Source organism: Podarcis erhardii, assembly GCF_964252035.2.
Source record: "Podarcis erhardii genome assembly, chromosome: 1".
Lineage (NCBI taxonomy): Eukaryota > Metazoa > Chordata > Lepidosauria > Squamata > Lacertidae > Podarcis > Podarcis erhardii.
In genome coordinates, this window is record NC_138497.1 from 2,415,570 (window position 1) to 2,430,018 (window position 14,449).

The 14,449-nt window shown below is 46.4% G+C and overlaps 1 protein-coding gene and 1 long non-coding RNA gene across 3 annotated transcripts in view; one reads left to right on the forward strand and one right to left on the reverse strand.

Annotated features, from left to right (window-relative positions):
- Positions 1-14,449, forward strand: part of LOC309350062 — a 492,019-nt gene that overhangs the window by 363,545 nt on the left and 114,025 nt on the right. The window lies entirely within an intron of this gene.
- Positions 1-14,449, reverse strand: part of MDGA2 (MAM domain containing glycosylphosphatidylinositol anchor 2) — a 413,922-nt gene that overhangs the window by 179,996 nt on the left and 219,477 nt on the right. Inside the window, exon 4 of one of the 2 annotated variants that reach the window (XM_081875889.1) lies at positions 6,084-6,292. In XM_081875889.1, coding sequence (XP_081732015.1) covers positions 6,084-6,292 — 209 coding nt within the window. The remainder of the gene's footprint in view (positions 1-6,083; positions 6,293-14,449) is intronic. The other variant, XM_081875890.1, reaches the window with a different exon arrangement.

The following is a 14,449-nucleotide window of genomic DNA, read 5'->3' on the forward strand; positions in this document are numbered from 1 at the left end:
GTTAGCCGCTTTGAGACTCCTTAAAGGGAGTGAAAGGCGGGATATCAAATCCAAACTCCTCCTCCTCCTCCTCCTCTTCCTCTTCTTCTTCTTCTTCTCTGATTCTATGAAGTCGAGCCTGGAAAATGCTGCCTTTGGGTACCTTCCAACTTTACAGTGCTATGATTCTAGGACAAGTAGGAAAAGGGCAAAGGAAGTAATGGTACTCCTCTATTCCATGATGTGCTCTTTGGGGAGCTGGCTTCAGATAGCAGGTCCCAAATGTCTGCAGATGTGATATGAAGGCTGGCAACATCAACCCCGCCTCATGGCAATCCCTTGCAGACGACCGCAGTGCCTGGAGGCAGACAGTCAGGTTGTCCATTCACGGAAGTGACCAGAGGAGGAATGACCTCTGGGAGGAACAAAGAGAAGAAATGCCCTGGTATGCCTGTATCAGCACAACTAGACGCCTTCATCTGCCCCAGCTGCAACAAAACATGTCTCTCCCATATCGGTCTCTACAGCCACAGCAGGCGCTGCAACCTTCCAACAGTTTCGCTTCACCCTCAGCGGTGCACTCCTCCATTGTCTCATGAGACAGACGGATGGCAACCAATTCCATCTTCATATTTTTTTTTTCCATATAAATTTTTATTGGTTTTCCATCGATTCTACATATATACAGTCTAGATTACATAAGTTGCATATAGCATAGCTGTTACAAGAATCATATATATAGTACACAGTTATTTTGGGCTCCACCGAGCCTCGGACTTCCCTTCACTTCATTGGTAAGTATCAGATAATTTCTAAAGTTACGTGTTTTATCTCCTTTACATATTTGCCAAACACTGTTAGAGTTGTTCCAACCCTGCCAGAGTCATCGAAGTTCTATACTTATCTCTTATATACGTCAGATATTTGTTCCAATTTTCATGAAACTTCTGGTCATCCTGGTCTCTTAGTCTTCCTGTTATTCTAGCTAGTTCAGCATATTATGCTGAATTCCATCTTCATACTTTAATGCCTGAGCGATTGCTTTCAATGCTGGTGAACCACTTAGTATCCTATTTTGGAATCGAGTGATTGATAATGCTAATAATAGGATGTGGGTGGCGCTGTGGGTTAAACCACAGAGCCTAGGGCTTGCCAATCAGAAGGTTGTGGTTTGAATCCCTGCGACAGGTTGAGCTCCCGTTGTTTGGTCCCTGCTCCTGCCAACCTAGCAGTTTGAAAGCACATCAAAGTGCAAGTAGATAAATAGGTGCCGCTCCGGTGGGAAGGTAAACAACGTTTCTGTGCACTGCTCTGGTTTCACCAGAAGAGGCTTAGTCATGCTGGCCACATGATCCGGAAAAATTGTCTGTGGACAAACGCCAGCTCCCTCGGCCTGTAAAGTGAGATGAGCACCGCAACCCCAGAGTCGTTTGCAACTGGACTAAACAGTCAGGGTTTCCCTTACCTTTACCTTTACCTTTACCTTAAATGATAATAATAATTATAATAAATAATAACAACAATAATACATAAAAGGTAATGGTAAAGGACCCCTGAATGGTTAAGTTCAGTCAAAGGCGACTATGGGGTTGCGGCGCTCATCTTGCTTTCAGGCCGAAGGAACTGGTGTTTGTCCACAGGCAGTTTTCCAGGTCATGTGGCCAGCAGGACTGAACCGCTTCTGGTGCAACGGGACACCGTGACGAAAACCAGAGCGCATGGAAATGCCGTTTACCTTCCTGCCGGAGTGGTACCTATTTATCTACTTGCACTGGTGTGCTTTCGGACTGCTAGGTTGGCAGGAGCTGGGACAGAGCAACGGGAGCTCACCCCGTCGTGGGGATTTGAACCGCCGACCTTCTGATCGGCAAGCCCAAGAGGCTCAGTGGTTTAGACCACAGCGCCACCTGCGTTAATTAATACATAAGTATATTAATTCTTAATACATAATACATTAAAACATAAGTATCAGCACTGCTGATAGGGCTGACAGCATTCCAGTTCATTCCAACAGGATCTGGGCCTTTGCAAAGGGTGAAGCTATAGGTCTACTCTCTCTAGTCCAATATTCCCTACACTGGCTTGCAGCAGCCCTGGAATGTCAGCATCTAAGCAGCCTTTTCCACGATCCTCTTTAAAAAGAACAACAATAACTGGAGCCTTGCATGTTGTACATGGAAATCATGCATTAAGCTTCAGACCACCACCGCCCCCAACATCAAGGCAGATTTGTGGGGAACATTGGCGATTCTTAAACTTTTAATTACATTTTGTCCTTTTTATAAACATCTTTCCAATCTCACCCTTACCCAGGGAGAGATACACTAATTCAAGCTGACCTCTGATAAATATAGAAAAGGTTAGCGATAAGCCTTCAGTTATCAAGGCGGCAACTTGATTTGTTCATTAAATTCAAAGCAGAGAACGAATCCCGGGTAGCAGCCTAAAAAGCTCAGCGCTATTCCAAAATGGAATCTAATTTAATGTGACATATCATATAACCCGGTAAGAACTTATCTAATAAAGGAGATAATAATAAACATTTCCGTATCGCGGCATTATTAGGTGAGGAATCCCAGCTCGCAAGGAGCCCTTCACTTTTAATTAAACGCTCAAAAGAGCAGCCAGTCAGCCTGTTTGTGTCCGCCCCCCCCAATAATAATTAATAAATTAATAAATTGCGAATCACCCACGCGGCATGGAGATGAAATCCAGCGGCTGAGATCGCTTTTGACAGGGCAATCTCCCCACTGGATTACGGGGCCTTGTCAATTTCGGGGGGGGGGGGGGAGAGAATGCTTCTTATCAACGCACCTTGACATTTGGGCAGCTAATGCTTTGACGTAATGGATTACTGCCTTGCATTTATGTCCCAACCTTTTCCTCCAAGGAGGCGAATGCAGTTATTCCAGTCTCATTTCATGACACAACAACCCTGCGAGGGGGGTTAGGCTGAGAAAGGCAGTGAGTGATCCCTAAGGGAAGTTTCTTAATGTTTAATGCTGTGTTGAGTTTTTAATATTCGGTTGGAAGCTGCCTAGAGTGGCTGGGGAAATGCAGCCAGATGGGCAGGATATAAATAATAAATAAATTATTATTATTATTATTATTATTATTATTATTATTAGGTCCCACCCGGGCTCCTCCATTCGCAGCTGTAGCAGAAACGGATGGATACCACCACCACCCGTACGCTGCTGGCAAACCACTATGTACAGCGCATGAGCGCTGTTGTTACGTACAGTGCATGTGTGCGGCACTGTACATAGCAGTTTGCTGCCAGCGACGGAGGATCCTCCACATGGCTGCTTACGCCACCGCAAGCCCCCACGCGGTGCCTTCTTGTCACCCCCCCACCAGACATGGCACCCGCACAGCCCCTGCACTGCCCCCCCCCCCCCGTTGTGATGCCACTGCCTCAGAGGATGATCTCAAGGTCTGGGTAGGTTCATATGGGGAGAGGCTGTCCTTGAGGTATTGCAGCCCTTAATGGCACATTTTCTCACCACACCAAAAAAATCTGTCCGTCTTCTGCACCATGCTCTGGTTGGTAGATCTTGGGGTTCTACAACTAAAATTGAAAATAAAAATAAATATCTGACTAGCCTGGAGGTCTCTCCATTCTGGGTGTAAAGTACAGTCATACCTCAGGTTACAGAAACTTCAGGTTGTGTTTTCTTGGGTTAAGGACATGCCGAAACCCGGAAGTACCGGAATGAGTTACTTCTGGGTTTCGGCAGTCGCACATGCGCAGAAGCGCTAGGTCACGCTTTACACATGCGCAGAAGCTCCGAATCGCAACCTGTGTGTGTGCAGACGCGCCACTGCGGGTTGCGAATGTGCCTCCCACACGGATCACATTCGCATCCCGAGTGTCCACTGTATCTCGTGTGCTTGTTCTGTTGAAAATTATTGGTGCTACTGTTGCTCTTAGTTTTATTTTGCACAATTACAGTGGTACCTCGGGTTACGAACTTAATTCATTCTGGAGGTCCGTTCTTAACCCGAAACCATTCTTAACCTGAGGTGCGCTTTCGCTAATGAGGCCTCCCGCTGCTGCCACGCTCCCACTGCGTGATTTCTGTTCTTGTCCTGGGGCAAAGTTCTCAACCCAAGGTACTACTTCTGGGTTAGCAGAGTTTGTAACCCAAAATATTTGTAACCTGAAACATTTGTAACCCGAGGTACCACTGTATTTTAAAGTGCACTTTTGAGAGCCGGTGCGGTCTAGTGGTTAGAGTTTTGGACCAGGACCTGGGAGTGCTGTGTTCAAATCTCCACTTGGCCCTGAAGTTCACTGCGTGTGGCCTCTCAGCGATTAAATAAGGAGGGAAAGAACCATGTATGTCATCTTGAACTCCTTGGAGGAAAAGGAGAGATATAAATGGAATAAACAAAAAATTGTCCACAGCAGAAGACTATCCACAATTCAGTTCCAGCAAGGAGCCTCTCCTGAGCAGGGGCCCTATCCTGCAGAGCATTGCAGGTGATCCCATCCTGGGAAGAAGGCTGCAACTTCCTAAAATGTTCCTAAGGAGGGGAGTCCAATCCCACGGTGTTGAACCTGGCCCAGTCCCTCCTCCTTCTTGAGGTCTCATCGCTGCCTCATCCTCTGCGAGGCTTTGCCAGCGATTCTGAGCAATATAAAGCTGTCAGGTGCAATAAAGGATGGAAGTGATGGGCCTTTCCGAGCCATTAGTTGAGAATTATCTATGAAAGTTGAAAGTTGTTCTGCGCCGGGTTGCTGATTGTACACTCAGTATCTCATTTGTTGCCTCTCGTCAGTTCTCGTGCCTCGATCCCAGGAGCTGTGGCTCCGCCATGTGGGGAAAGGTCTGGAGCCGAACGCAGTGCCCACATTGGGAAGGCAGCTCAGAATGTGCTCCAAGGAAGTCCCAGGGGAGTCCATTCCACTGTCAAACAGCTCTTCCTCATGTTGAGTTGGAACCTCCTTTCTTGTCATTCAAATCCATTGTTTAGGGTCCTCCCCTCTGGAGCAGCAGAAAACAAGCTTGCTCCCTCTTCCATGTGGCAGCCTTTCAAATAGTTGAAGACGGCTCTTATGTTAAGGTTACCAGACATCCCCGTCTCCCGGGAACAGTCCCCAGATTTACGGTTTTCTCAGCATTCATGTGTACATAGCGAACAATAAGTGTCCCCGGATTCACTGAAAAAATCTGGTAGCCTTATCTTATGTGTCCTCTCCTCTACGTACGCAACTCCCTCATCCCTTCCTCCTCAGGCTTGCTTTCCAGACTCCTGATCATATGGACCTTTCCTGAGCTCTGTTTCGGATCATGTTCTGGAGCCAAACTGATTCTCCGCATTGAACCATGCATGTTGAGACTAGGCTGCACCTCGAACCCCAGTCTTTTGCATACATTTTTGGGTGAAAGGCTTTTACAACTCTTGACCCTGAGGGCTTCCCATGGAGCATGACAGGCTGTTACACAGGGAAAGAGAAGAGGTGACCCCCCCCGCCCACTTTTGTCAGAATTGCGCAGCCCCCAAGCACTTTCACAGTATAGGATGCACCACTCAGACCCCCAAAGGTTGTCCACCCTGGTCCTAGAGGACAAACCCGGGAGCAGGGCCTCCCTGGCAGATCTTACCTGGCTAGGTGTTCTCTAGGGCAGGGTTCAGAAAGGTTTACCTCGCCTCAGCCAGTTCACTCTCATGGAGTTCCCTCCGTGGGCCAGAACGCGCGCGACCGTGATTTCCAGCGTCTGTGCAGACATGATTTGGGGCGTCTGAGCATGCGCAGACACGATTTCCGGCACCATGGAAGGGACTCTCTGCAGCACGCTGTACACAGTGACTTGCCGAGTGGGCAGCTCAGTTTGGGGGTGGACCGTAGACCGGTAAAACAACCCCCGTGGGCCGCTTGTGGCCTTAGGTTGCTGATCCCTGCTCTAAGACAAGCCTTTATAAGATTAAAACCTGGCATTCAGTGGAACCCAGAGACATACTGGCCACTAGTGCAGCTATTTTGTCACCGGTCTGCCTTGCTTTCACCTCAACCCACATGCCCATTTGAAAGGCGTTTCTTCCAAAATTGAAATGACATTGATAAGAGTAGTAAGTAAGAAAAAATATGACTGTACCTTGATTCCTACCTGGGTAAAGAAGGGCTCGTAAATTTCAACCCCTTTGTCGGATCCTTGGAGCAGCACCTCCTGCCCTCGCCGCCAGCTGTACCGGACAGGTGGGTTGGAATTGGCCACGCACCTGAGGAACACCGTCCGTTCATAGTAAAACTGTTCCTTGGCTTCCCCTATACTCTGGTGGACGGTCACAATTGGGTCATCCAGATCTGGAAAGGGAAGGAGGAGGAAGCAGGAGGTTAGCAGAGGCATAGGGCTCCCTTGTTTCAATAATAACAATATTAATAATAATTTATTACTTATACCCCGCCCATCTGACTGGGTTTCCCCAGCCACTCTGGGCAGCTTCCAACAAGAGATTAAAAATGCATTAAGACATCAGTCATCGAAAACTTCCCTAAACTGGTCTGCCTTCAGATGTCTCCTAAACATCAGAGAGTTGTCTATTTCCTTGTCATCTGATGGGAGGGCATTCCACAGGGCAGGCGCCACCACCGAGAAGGCCCTCTGCCTGGTTCCCTATAAATTTGCTTCTCGCAGTGAGGGAACTACCAGAAGGTCCTCGGCGCTGGACCTCAGTATCTGAGCAATGGGGGTGGAGAAGCTCCTTCAGGTCTACTGGGCCTTTGAGGCCCTTTAGGGCTTTAAAGGTCAGCACCAACACTTTAAATTGTGCCCAGAAACATCCTGGGAGCCAATGTAGGTCTTTCAAGACTAGTGTTACATGGTCTCAGTGGTCACTCCCAGTCTCCAGTCTAGCTGCTGGATTCTGGATTAGTTGTAGTTTCCGGGTCACCTTCAAAGGTAGCCCCACGTAGAGCGCATTGCAGTAGTCCAAGCAGGAGATACCTGGAGCATGCACCACTCTGGCAAGACAGTCTGCGGGCAGAGGGGGTCTCATCCTGCATGAACTGGTAGACAGCTGCCCTGGACACAGAATTGACCTGCGTCTCCATGGACAGCTGTGAATCCAAAATGACTCCCAAGATGACAGTGAGTTCAAAATGACTTCTAAACAGGGTTATTGCATGTGTCCTCTACAGATGATTCAGGTTGCATCTTAAGGTCAATCTACCACATTAAGCCTTTCCAAACAATGGGGGAAACACAACACAACCATCTTCTGAATTTTGCACTTTTGCAATGCAGTTCTTGTGCCAAGCAATGTTACCGAAATGCATTTATTAGAGGAAATCAAAATGAATATGATTGTGAAAGCAACATATGAAAATTCGTTATATGAGGGATAATTGCTTGCAAAAAGATATGTACAAAACTGCATACAAAACCATGTGCATATTAAGAGAAATTTGCCCCCCAAATGCTGATAAATCTCTGTGTTGTTTCCTGCAGACGTCTGGAGAACTGATTTTAAAATTGGGGGGGGGGGGGAGAGAAACCGAGAAATCTGAACCTGGTAGAGCCTCATTTTTCATTTATTTATTAATTTTGTTTACCACGCTTCATCTGAAGTTCTGAGGACAACAGAAAAATGCAAAAGGAGAATTGTTGTTGTTGTTGTTGTTGTTTAGTCGTTCAGTCATGTCCACCTCTTCGTGACCCCCCCGGACCAGAGCACGCCAGACACTCCTGTCTTCCACTGCCTCCCGCAGTTTGGTCAGACTCATGCTGGTAGCTTTGAGAACACTGTCCCACCATCTCGTCCTCTGTCGTCCCCTTCTCCTTGTGCCCTCCATCTTTCCCAACATCAGGGTCTTTTCCAGGGAGTCTTCTCTTCTCATGAGGTGGCCAAAGTCTTGGAGCCTCAGCTTCAGGATCCGTCCTTCCAGTGACCACTCATGGCTGATTTCCCTAAGAATTGATACATTTGATCTTCTTGCAGTCCATGGGACTCTCAAGAGTCTCCTCCAGCACCATAATTCAAAAGCATCCATTCTTTGGCGATCAGCCTTCTTGATGGTCCAGCTCTCACTTCCATACATCACTACTGGGAAAACCATAGCTTTTACTATACGGAACTTTGTTGGCAAGGTGATGTCTCTACTTTTTAAGATGCAGTCTAGGTTTATCATTGCATATTAATGATAGTCAACTGCTTTCTGGCATCTTCTGGCATCCCAGTTTGAAGAAACTCCTGAGAATTCCGTTGGAGAATCGCTTGCAGGATTTCAGCTCCTTGGGCAAGGAAATGTCTGCTCAGCAAACGCAAAGCTGTGTCTCTCTGCCTGGTCACCGAGGTGTAAGACTTACTCCTAAGTAATCATATAAAGGATCTAGCTGCAAACTTGAGCAGTGATGCCCTGGGCAATGAGCTTCATAACCTTCTCCTGCCTCACGGCCTTCGGATTCTGTACCTTTTGCCGGGAGTGTAGTCTAAAGCCTTGCTTCCAGCAAATGTCCCTACAGAGGGTTGTAACTCTCTCCCGGCTGCAGCAATTAAGATCCAATTCGGGGACTGAAAATATAGTTCAGCTGCCTCATTAATTTCCATGCTACCTTCGGAGTCGAGTTTCCTTTGGCCTCTCTGCAGACAGGCCAGCCTTCTTATTGCAATGCCACTTTCAATATCCATCCAAGGTAGATACCCAAATCGTATCGCCGCCGAAAGAGGACTTGGAGAAATATTAACCCCGCCTTGTGTTCAGCATAGGAGACAGGATTGGACAAAGGGCTAGATTTGGGTCTGATGAGGCCCTAAGGTCCTGAAGGTAACGGGGCCCTTGATATGTCCAGCTGTCCCTTGCCAACAACAAATTGTCGCTGTTTTTTTTTGTGTGGAATATATGCTATATGGTCATTGATGGACCTCATAGGTATCTAAAGCAATTTGCACATAACAAAATTATGTATTTTATCAAAGTTATTGTTGAATTACAACCAGTTTTCCCTCCTTTAAACTGTTTTGGGGGCCTTGCAAGAGAGTGGGACCCTAAGATTTTCTTGTTTAAAGGTAAAGGTACCCCATAACCGTTAGGTCCAGTCACGGACGACTCTGGGGTAGCGGTGCTCATCTCGCTCTATAGGCCAAGGGAGCCGGTGTTTGTCTGCAGACAGTTTTTCCAGGTCATGTGGCCAGCATGACTAAGCTGCTTCTGGCGAAACCAGAGCAGTGCACAGAAACGCCGTTTACCTTCCTGCCAGAGTGGTACCTATTTATCTACTTGCACTTGACGTGCTTTCAAACTGCTAGGTGGGCAGGAGCATACAGGTTATACGTAAATCCTGCACTGGTCGGACCACTGTTGGGAATTGGGGATCTTATTAAAAAAATGGCTGCCTCTTGTGTGTACTTGACACACTAAGGACATGAGGACATGAAAAGAGAAACACTGTAAAATTAATGAATGTTAAAATGATGTTGGATTGAAAATAAGTGGCATTAGCAACAAAGTTAAAAAGAGTATATAAAAATGAATTGATAATGGATGAAAATATAGAGCTATAATATGTTAAGATATAGAGTTAAGATAACTGAAAGAGGGTAATGATTTGCTGATTTGATTATATTAATGGGAATACAAAAAGGGGAGGTGTGAGGAGGTCAAAGAAACAAGCTTATGAGTCTAAAGTCATAAAAAATGGATTTGTTTTTAACTTTTTTCCCTATTTTTCTCATTTTCTGTATTTTGTATTTTTGTTTGAGAGTCTTTTCTTTTTGCTTTATTATGTATTTTTGTATTTATGACTTTGTAAAATCTTAATAAATATTCATTTAAAAAAAAATGAAAAGAGAGTGCTGGATCAGGCCGAGGACCTCTCTAGTCCAGCATCTTGTTCTCACAGCAACCAGCCAGATGCAGATGGAAAATCCACAAGCAGAATTCAACAGCAACTCTCCCCTCCTGTGGTGTCCATCAACTGGGATCCACAAGCAAGACAATGGATGCGCAGCCCAGCCGTTGCGGCTGGTAGCCAGCGCAGTCTTTAGCATATGTGCCGCTGGGGTGCAAAGATCCGCCCAGCGCCCCCAAATTTAGTTTAGCCCCCCAATTAACTGAGAATGACAACCGCTGTTGTTGACTCGTCTGACAAGGGCCGCCGTTGTGAATGACAAGCGCCACGACTGGCTCGGCGCGTCTTTGATAAACGAGCGCACAAAGTCGAAAGTCCTTTAGTGAAACAGCATGTATTCATTTCGGTAATACCCAGGTATATATGTATTTTGTTTTTCTAGCTTGATCAAAATTATTTATTATTTCATAACAGATAGATAGTTAAGAGCTTAGGCGGCTTCAGCGCCTGGTGCCCCCCAGAATTTGGCGCCCGGGTGCCCCGCAACCCTTGCACCCCTGGGTAAAGATGGCCCTGCTGGTAGCCACTGGTAGTCTGTAAATTTATCCTCTTATAAAGCCATCTAAATTGGTGGCCATAACTTCCTCCTGTGGCAGGGAGTTCCACAGTTTAACGCTGAAGAAGAACTGCATTTTAGCTCTCCTGAACCTTCCAACATTCGGCACTCCTTGGATGCCCATGACTTCTAGTGTTATGAGAGGGGAAGGAAAACTTTTCTCTACGCGCTTTCATAGAATCACAGAATGGTAGATTTGGAAGGGACCCCGGGATTCATCTAGTCCAGCCCCCTTGCAATGCAGGAATCTCAGCATCCAGGACAGATGCCCATCCATCCTCTGCTTAAAAACCTGCAAGGAAGGTTTGTAAACTTCATTTTAGTTTAAAACTGGGGCAATTCTCCCTCGTTTCAAAGTGGGGAGACCTTCTTCCACGGTAACTAGTTCTGAACTTGGAGCCTCCTTGCAGTAAGTGATCATTAGCGGAGGCTGAAGGAAAAGAAGTGATTGGCAGGTGTTTGGAGTTTGGTGTTTTTTCTTTTTTTCTTTTAATGAGCCTTTGCCTCGCCTCATATAACCAATGGCAGGCCAGCCCCGAGGGACTTTAAATCAGGAAGGCCTGCTACAATGGGTATCTTTGCAATGTTCATTTAATTAAAGTGTGGTTAATTTTTTAACAGAGCTACATCCATTATTAGTCACGCATGTTAGCAGTAAGATTTTTCTTTCTGGAAACACATCCCTGAGACCTATTTCCCCCCCCTCCCACAAAGGCTGGTGGCACTGCAATTAGCTCAATAAAACATATTAATTAGTTCTTTTCCAAATGGAGACAAAATGCAAATGAGCTCTCCAGCCCATTAATTTGTAACTAAAAAAAATAAATAAAAATCTACTGTGAGCTTGTTCTGGTGCAGTTTGCTTCTGCTGGACTTCAAGCAAGCTGAATCTCTAGTCCAATATAGGCTCCATGTGTAACTTAGTGCAATTGGTTATCTGAAATATCAACCCCCCCCATTTCTAAATCAGAGATGATAAAAAAGATAATAATGGATTCTCATTTAAAAAAACAGTCAGTAGCTTGTAATTCTCATTTGTTTACAGGTGATGTGTTCATTTTTTAAATAAAATAATAATCAGTTATAAGTTCCTCATGTTAGCTCAGCATTGTGCAGAGCTATGTCATAGAATTGCAGAGTTAGAAGGGACCCAGAGGGTCATCCAGACCAACCCTTTGCCATCAGTTTGGGTGTTCAGAGAGTCAGGAAATGTTTGAAATGTGCAAAGTCCTATTTCAGATCTCCTGGGGCAGGTGCTCATTGCAGGAGCAGAATGGAAAGAGACCAGCAGATTCTTCCCATTTCTCCCTTTTCTGGTCATAAGTGCAGTTCTTCATATTTCCAGGCAAGTTTGCATTATTATTTTTAAATCCCCTTAAAAATGCACCAGCATTAGAGTCCTAAAATGCACATTTTTTTGCTAAGCATTTCCCCAATTTAAGGCATTTTTGTACATTTGCTTCACCAACATCTGCATTTATTTATTTATTTTGCAAACATTGCACTTCACAGTTCAGGGAAGTGAACGTTGCGAAGGATGCACCTAGGCTGGCAGGCAGTTGCAAGAAGAGGGCTGGTTGCTGGAGAAATGCTAAACCAGGCATTCCTCTTCAGAGACTGGGCTCGGTTTGCAATCAGCAGCTCCTGCTACCTCCCTCGCTGCAAGGTAACACAAATCTCAGGCGTTGCTCTCCCCAGGATGCGGGTGGGGGAACATATAAGATAATAATATTGGCTTTTCAGGAAAATGCCTCTCTGTGCTTGGGGGGTGAACAAGGGAGGGAGAGAGAGAGAGAGAGAGAGAGAGAGAGAGAGAGACTCATCTCTGTATTACAACCTTTTTTTTATTTGTTATGGTGGTAATTGGTTCTCTGAGGACCAGGAGGCTGGGAGCCAGAGCTGTTGCGGATCGTTGTGAATCAAGATGCCAGCAGCTGCTCTCCTTTCCTGCCTCTGCTCTGCCTCCAACATTATGCAGGACCCTCAGACACCCTGGAGAGAAAGAGAGTTCCTTTGTAGTCCCAGATCTAGACTCTGCACTGTGCTTAAGAACTTTAAAGGTAAAGGTACCCCTGACCATTAGGTCCAGTCACAGACAACTCTGGGGTTGCATGCTCATCTCACTCTATAGGCCGAGGGAGCCGGCGTTTGTCCACAGACAGCTTCCGGGTCATGTGGCCAGCATGACCAAGCCGCTTCTGGCGAACCAGAGCAGCGCACGGAAACGCCACTTACCTTCCCGCCAGAGCGGTACCTATTTATCTACTTGCACTTTCATGTGGTTTCGAGCTGATAGGTTGGCAGGAGCAGGGACTGAGCAACGGGAGCTCACCCTGTCACGGGGATTCGAACCGCCGACCTTTTCATCGGCAAGCCCAAGGCTCAGTGGTTTAGACCAGAGAACCCGGTTCACCAGATTACGAGTCCACCACTCTTGACCACTACACCACGCTGGCTCTCTGGAAGACGAGGTGGCAGCGGCTATTTACCTTTCCATGGCTCGCACCATGTAGCTAACGAAAAGCTTCCCCAGGAGAGTACAGAACTGCTTAGGAGTGCAGCCACCCAGGCGCTCACCGCTTCCTCCGGCAGGAGCACCGCTGCCATAGACACCAGCAGGCATTGCTCCCGAGGCGCCTCTGTGCCCCTGTCACTGCAGCTGCCCTTCCTGAGGTCAGTCGCCAGCAGCTGCAAGGTGGAAATCTGAACTGTGGCTCCTTTTCCCTCTTCCCCACCCCGGAAGAAAAGCTTGCTGCGCATGATGGACAGAGAAGGGGCTTGTCTCAAGCAGCTGCCTGCCTCACTTTTGACCCCCAAGCCTGGCTGAGTTGCAAAAACCATCGCACACGCATGCTATGCGGACTGCCTGGATTCCCGGACCGTCCGCGGGCCGGATCTAGGAGGCAATTGGGCCTGATCCAGCCCGCAAACCTTAGTTTGCTGCCCCATGGTGTAGGGGGGTTGCAGGGGAGGTTACAAAGTTGTTAGAGGCACAAAATTTCAACACTTGGTGCTGCCTCAACAACTTCTGGTGCTGCATCCCATTATTATTAGAAATATGAATTTAGAGAACTGTTATACAGGTGATATAATGAAATTCAGTTAGAGGGGTTTCAAGGAAGTCAGTTATCAATGTAAAGAGATTTAGGTATTTGAAGTAATAATTTTCCTTTGTGTTTAGTTTAGTTTAATGTAGTCCAATTTGTTTTTCTTTGTTGTGTGTTTTGTTTTGTCTTTTTTGTGATAAATGTGGAAAATCAATTTTTAAAAATTGATTAAAAGAAAGGGTTTCTCCATGCAAACCAGGAAGTGACCACTCCAGACAACAGAATGGCTCTTCTTTTCCTGCCTCTGCATCTGTGATCTCCTGGGTGGCATGGCCACCATTAGGCAGTTGAATGCACATCCATTTTGGAAAATGCATCTTTTTTTGTGATGTTGGATTAATTGGGTAAAAGCAGATTGTCATTCATCTAAAAATACATATTTAATTGCTTGAGAGTCCTAATGAATTTATTTTTATAGGGTTACTTGACTGCTTTCCAATCTTTGAAGCAGTGAAGAATTATTTTAAAAGTGTTTTCAAAAGACATATTAAAAGTTAAAGTGAAGCAGACAGTGGTGGCGGCTGCTAATAGTTGGAGTGCTGGACTAGGACCTGAGAGACCAGCGGTCAAATCCCCATTCAGCCATGAAGCTCACAAGTTGGCCTTGGGCCACTCACCATCTCTCATCTTAAAGGCCCTCACAGGGTTGTTTTCCCCCAGTAGTGATGTATGGAAGTGAGAGCTGGACCATAAAGTAGGCAGATCGCCGAAGAATTGATGCTTTTGAATTATGGTGCTGGAGGAGACTCTGGAGAGTCCCATGGACTGCAAGAAGATCCAACCTCTCCATTCTGAAGGAAATCAGCCCTGAGTGCTCCCTGGAAGGACAGATCCTGAACCTGAGGCTCCAAGACTTTGGCCACCTTAGGAGAAGAGAAGACTCCCTGGAAAAGACCCTGGTGTTGGGAAAGATGGAGGGCACAAGGAGAAGGGGACGACAGAGGACAGGA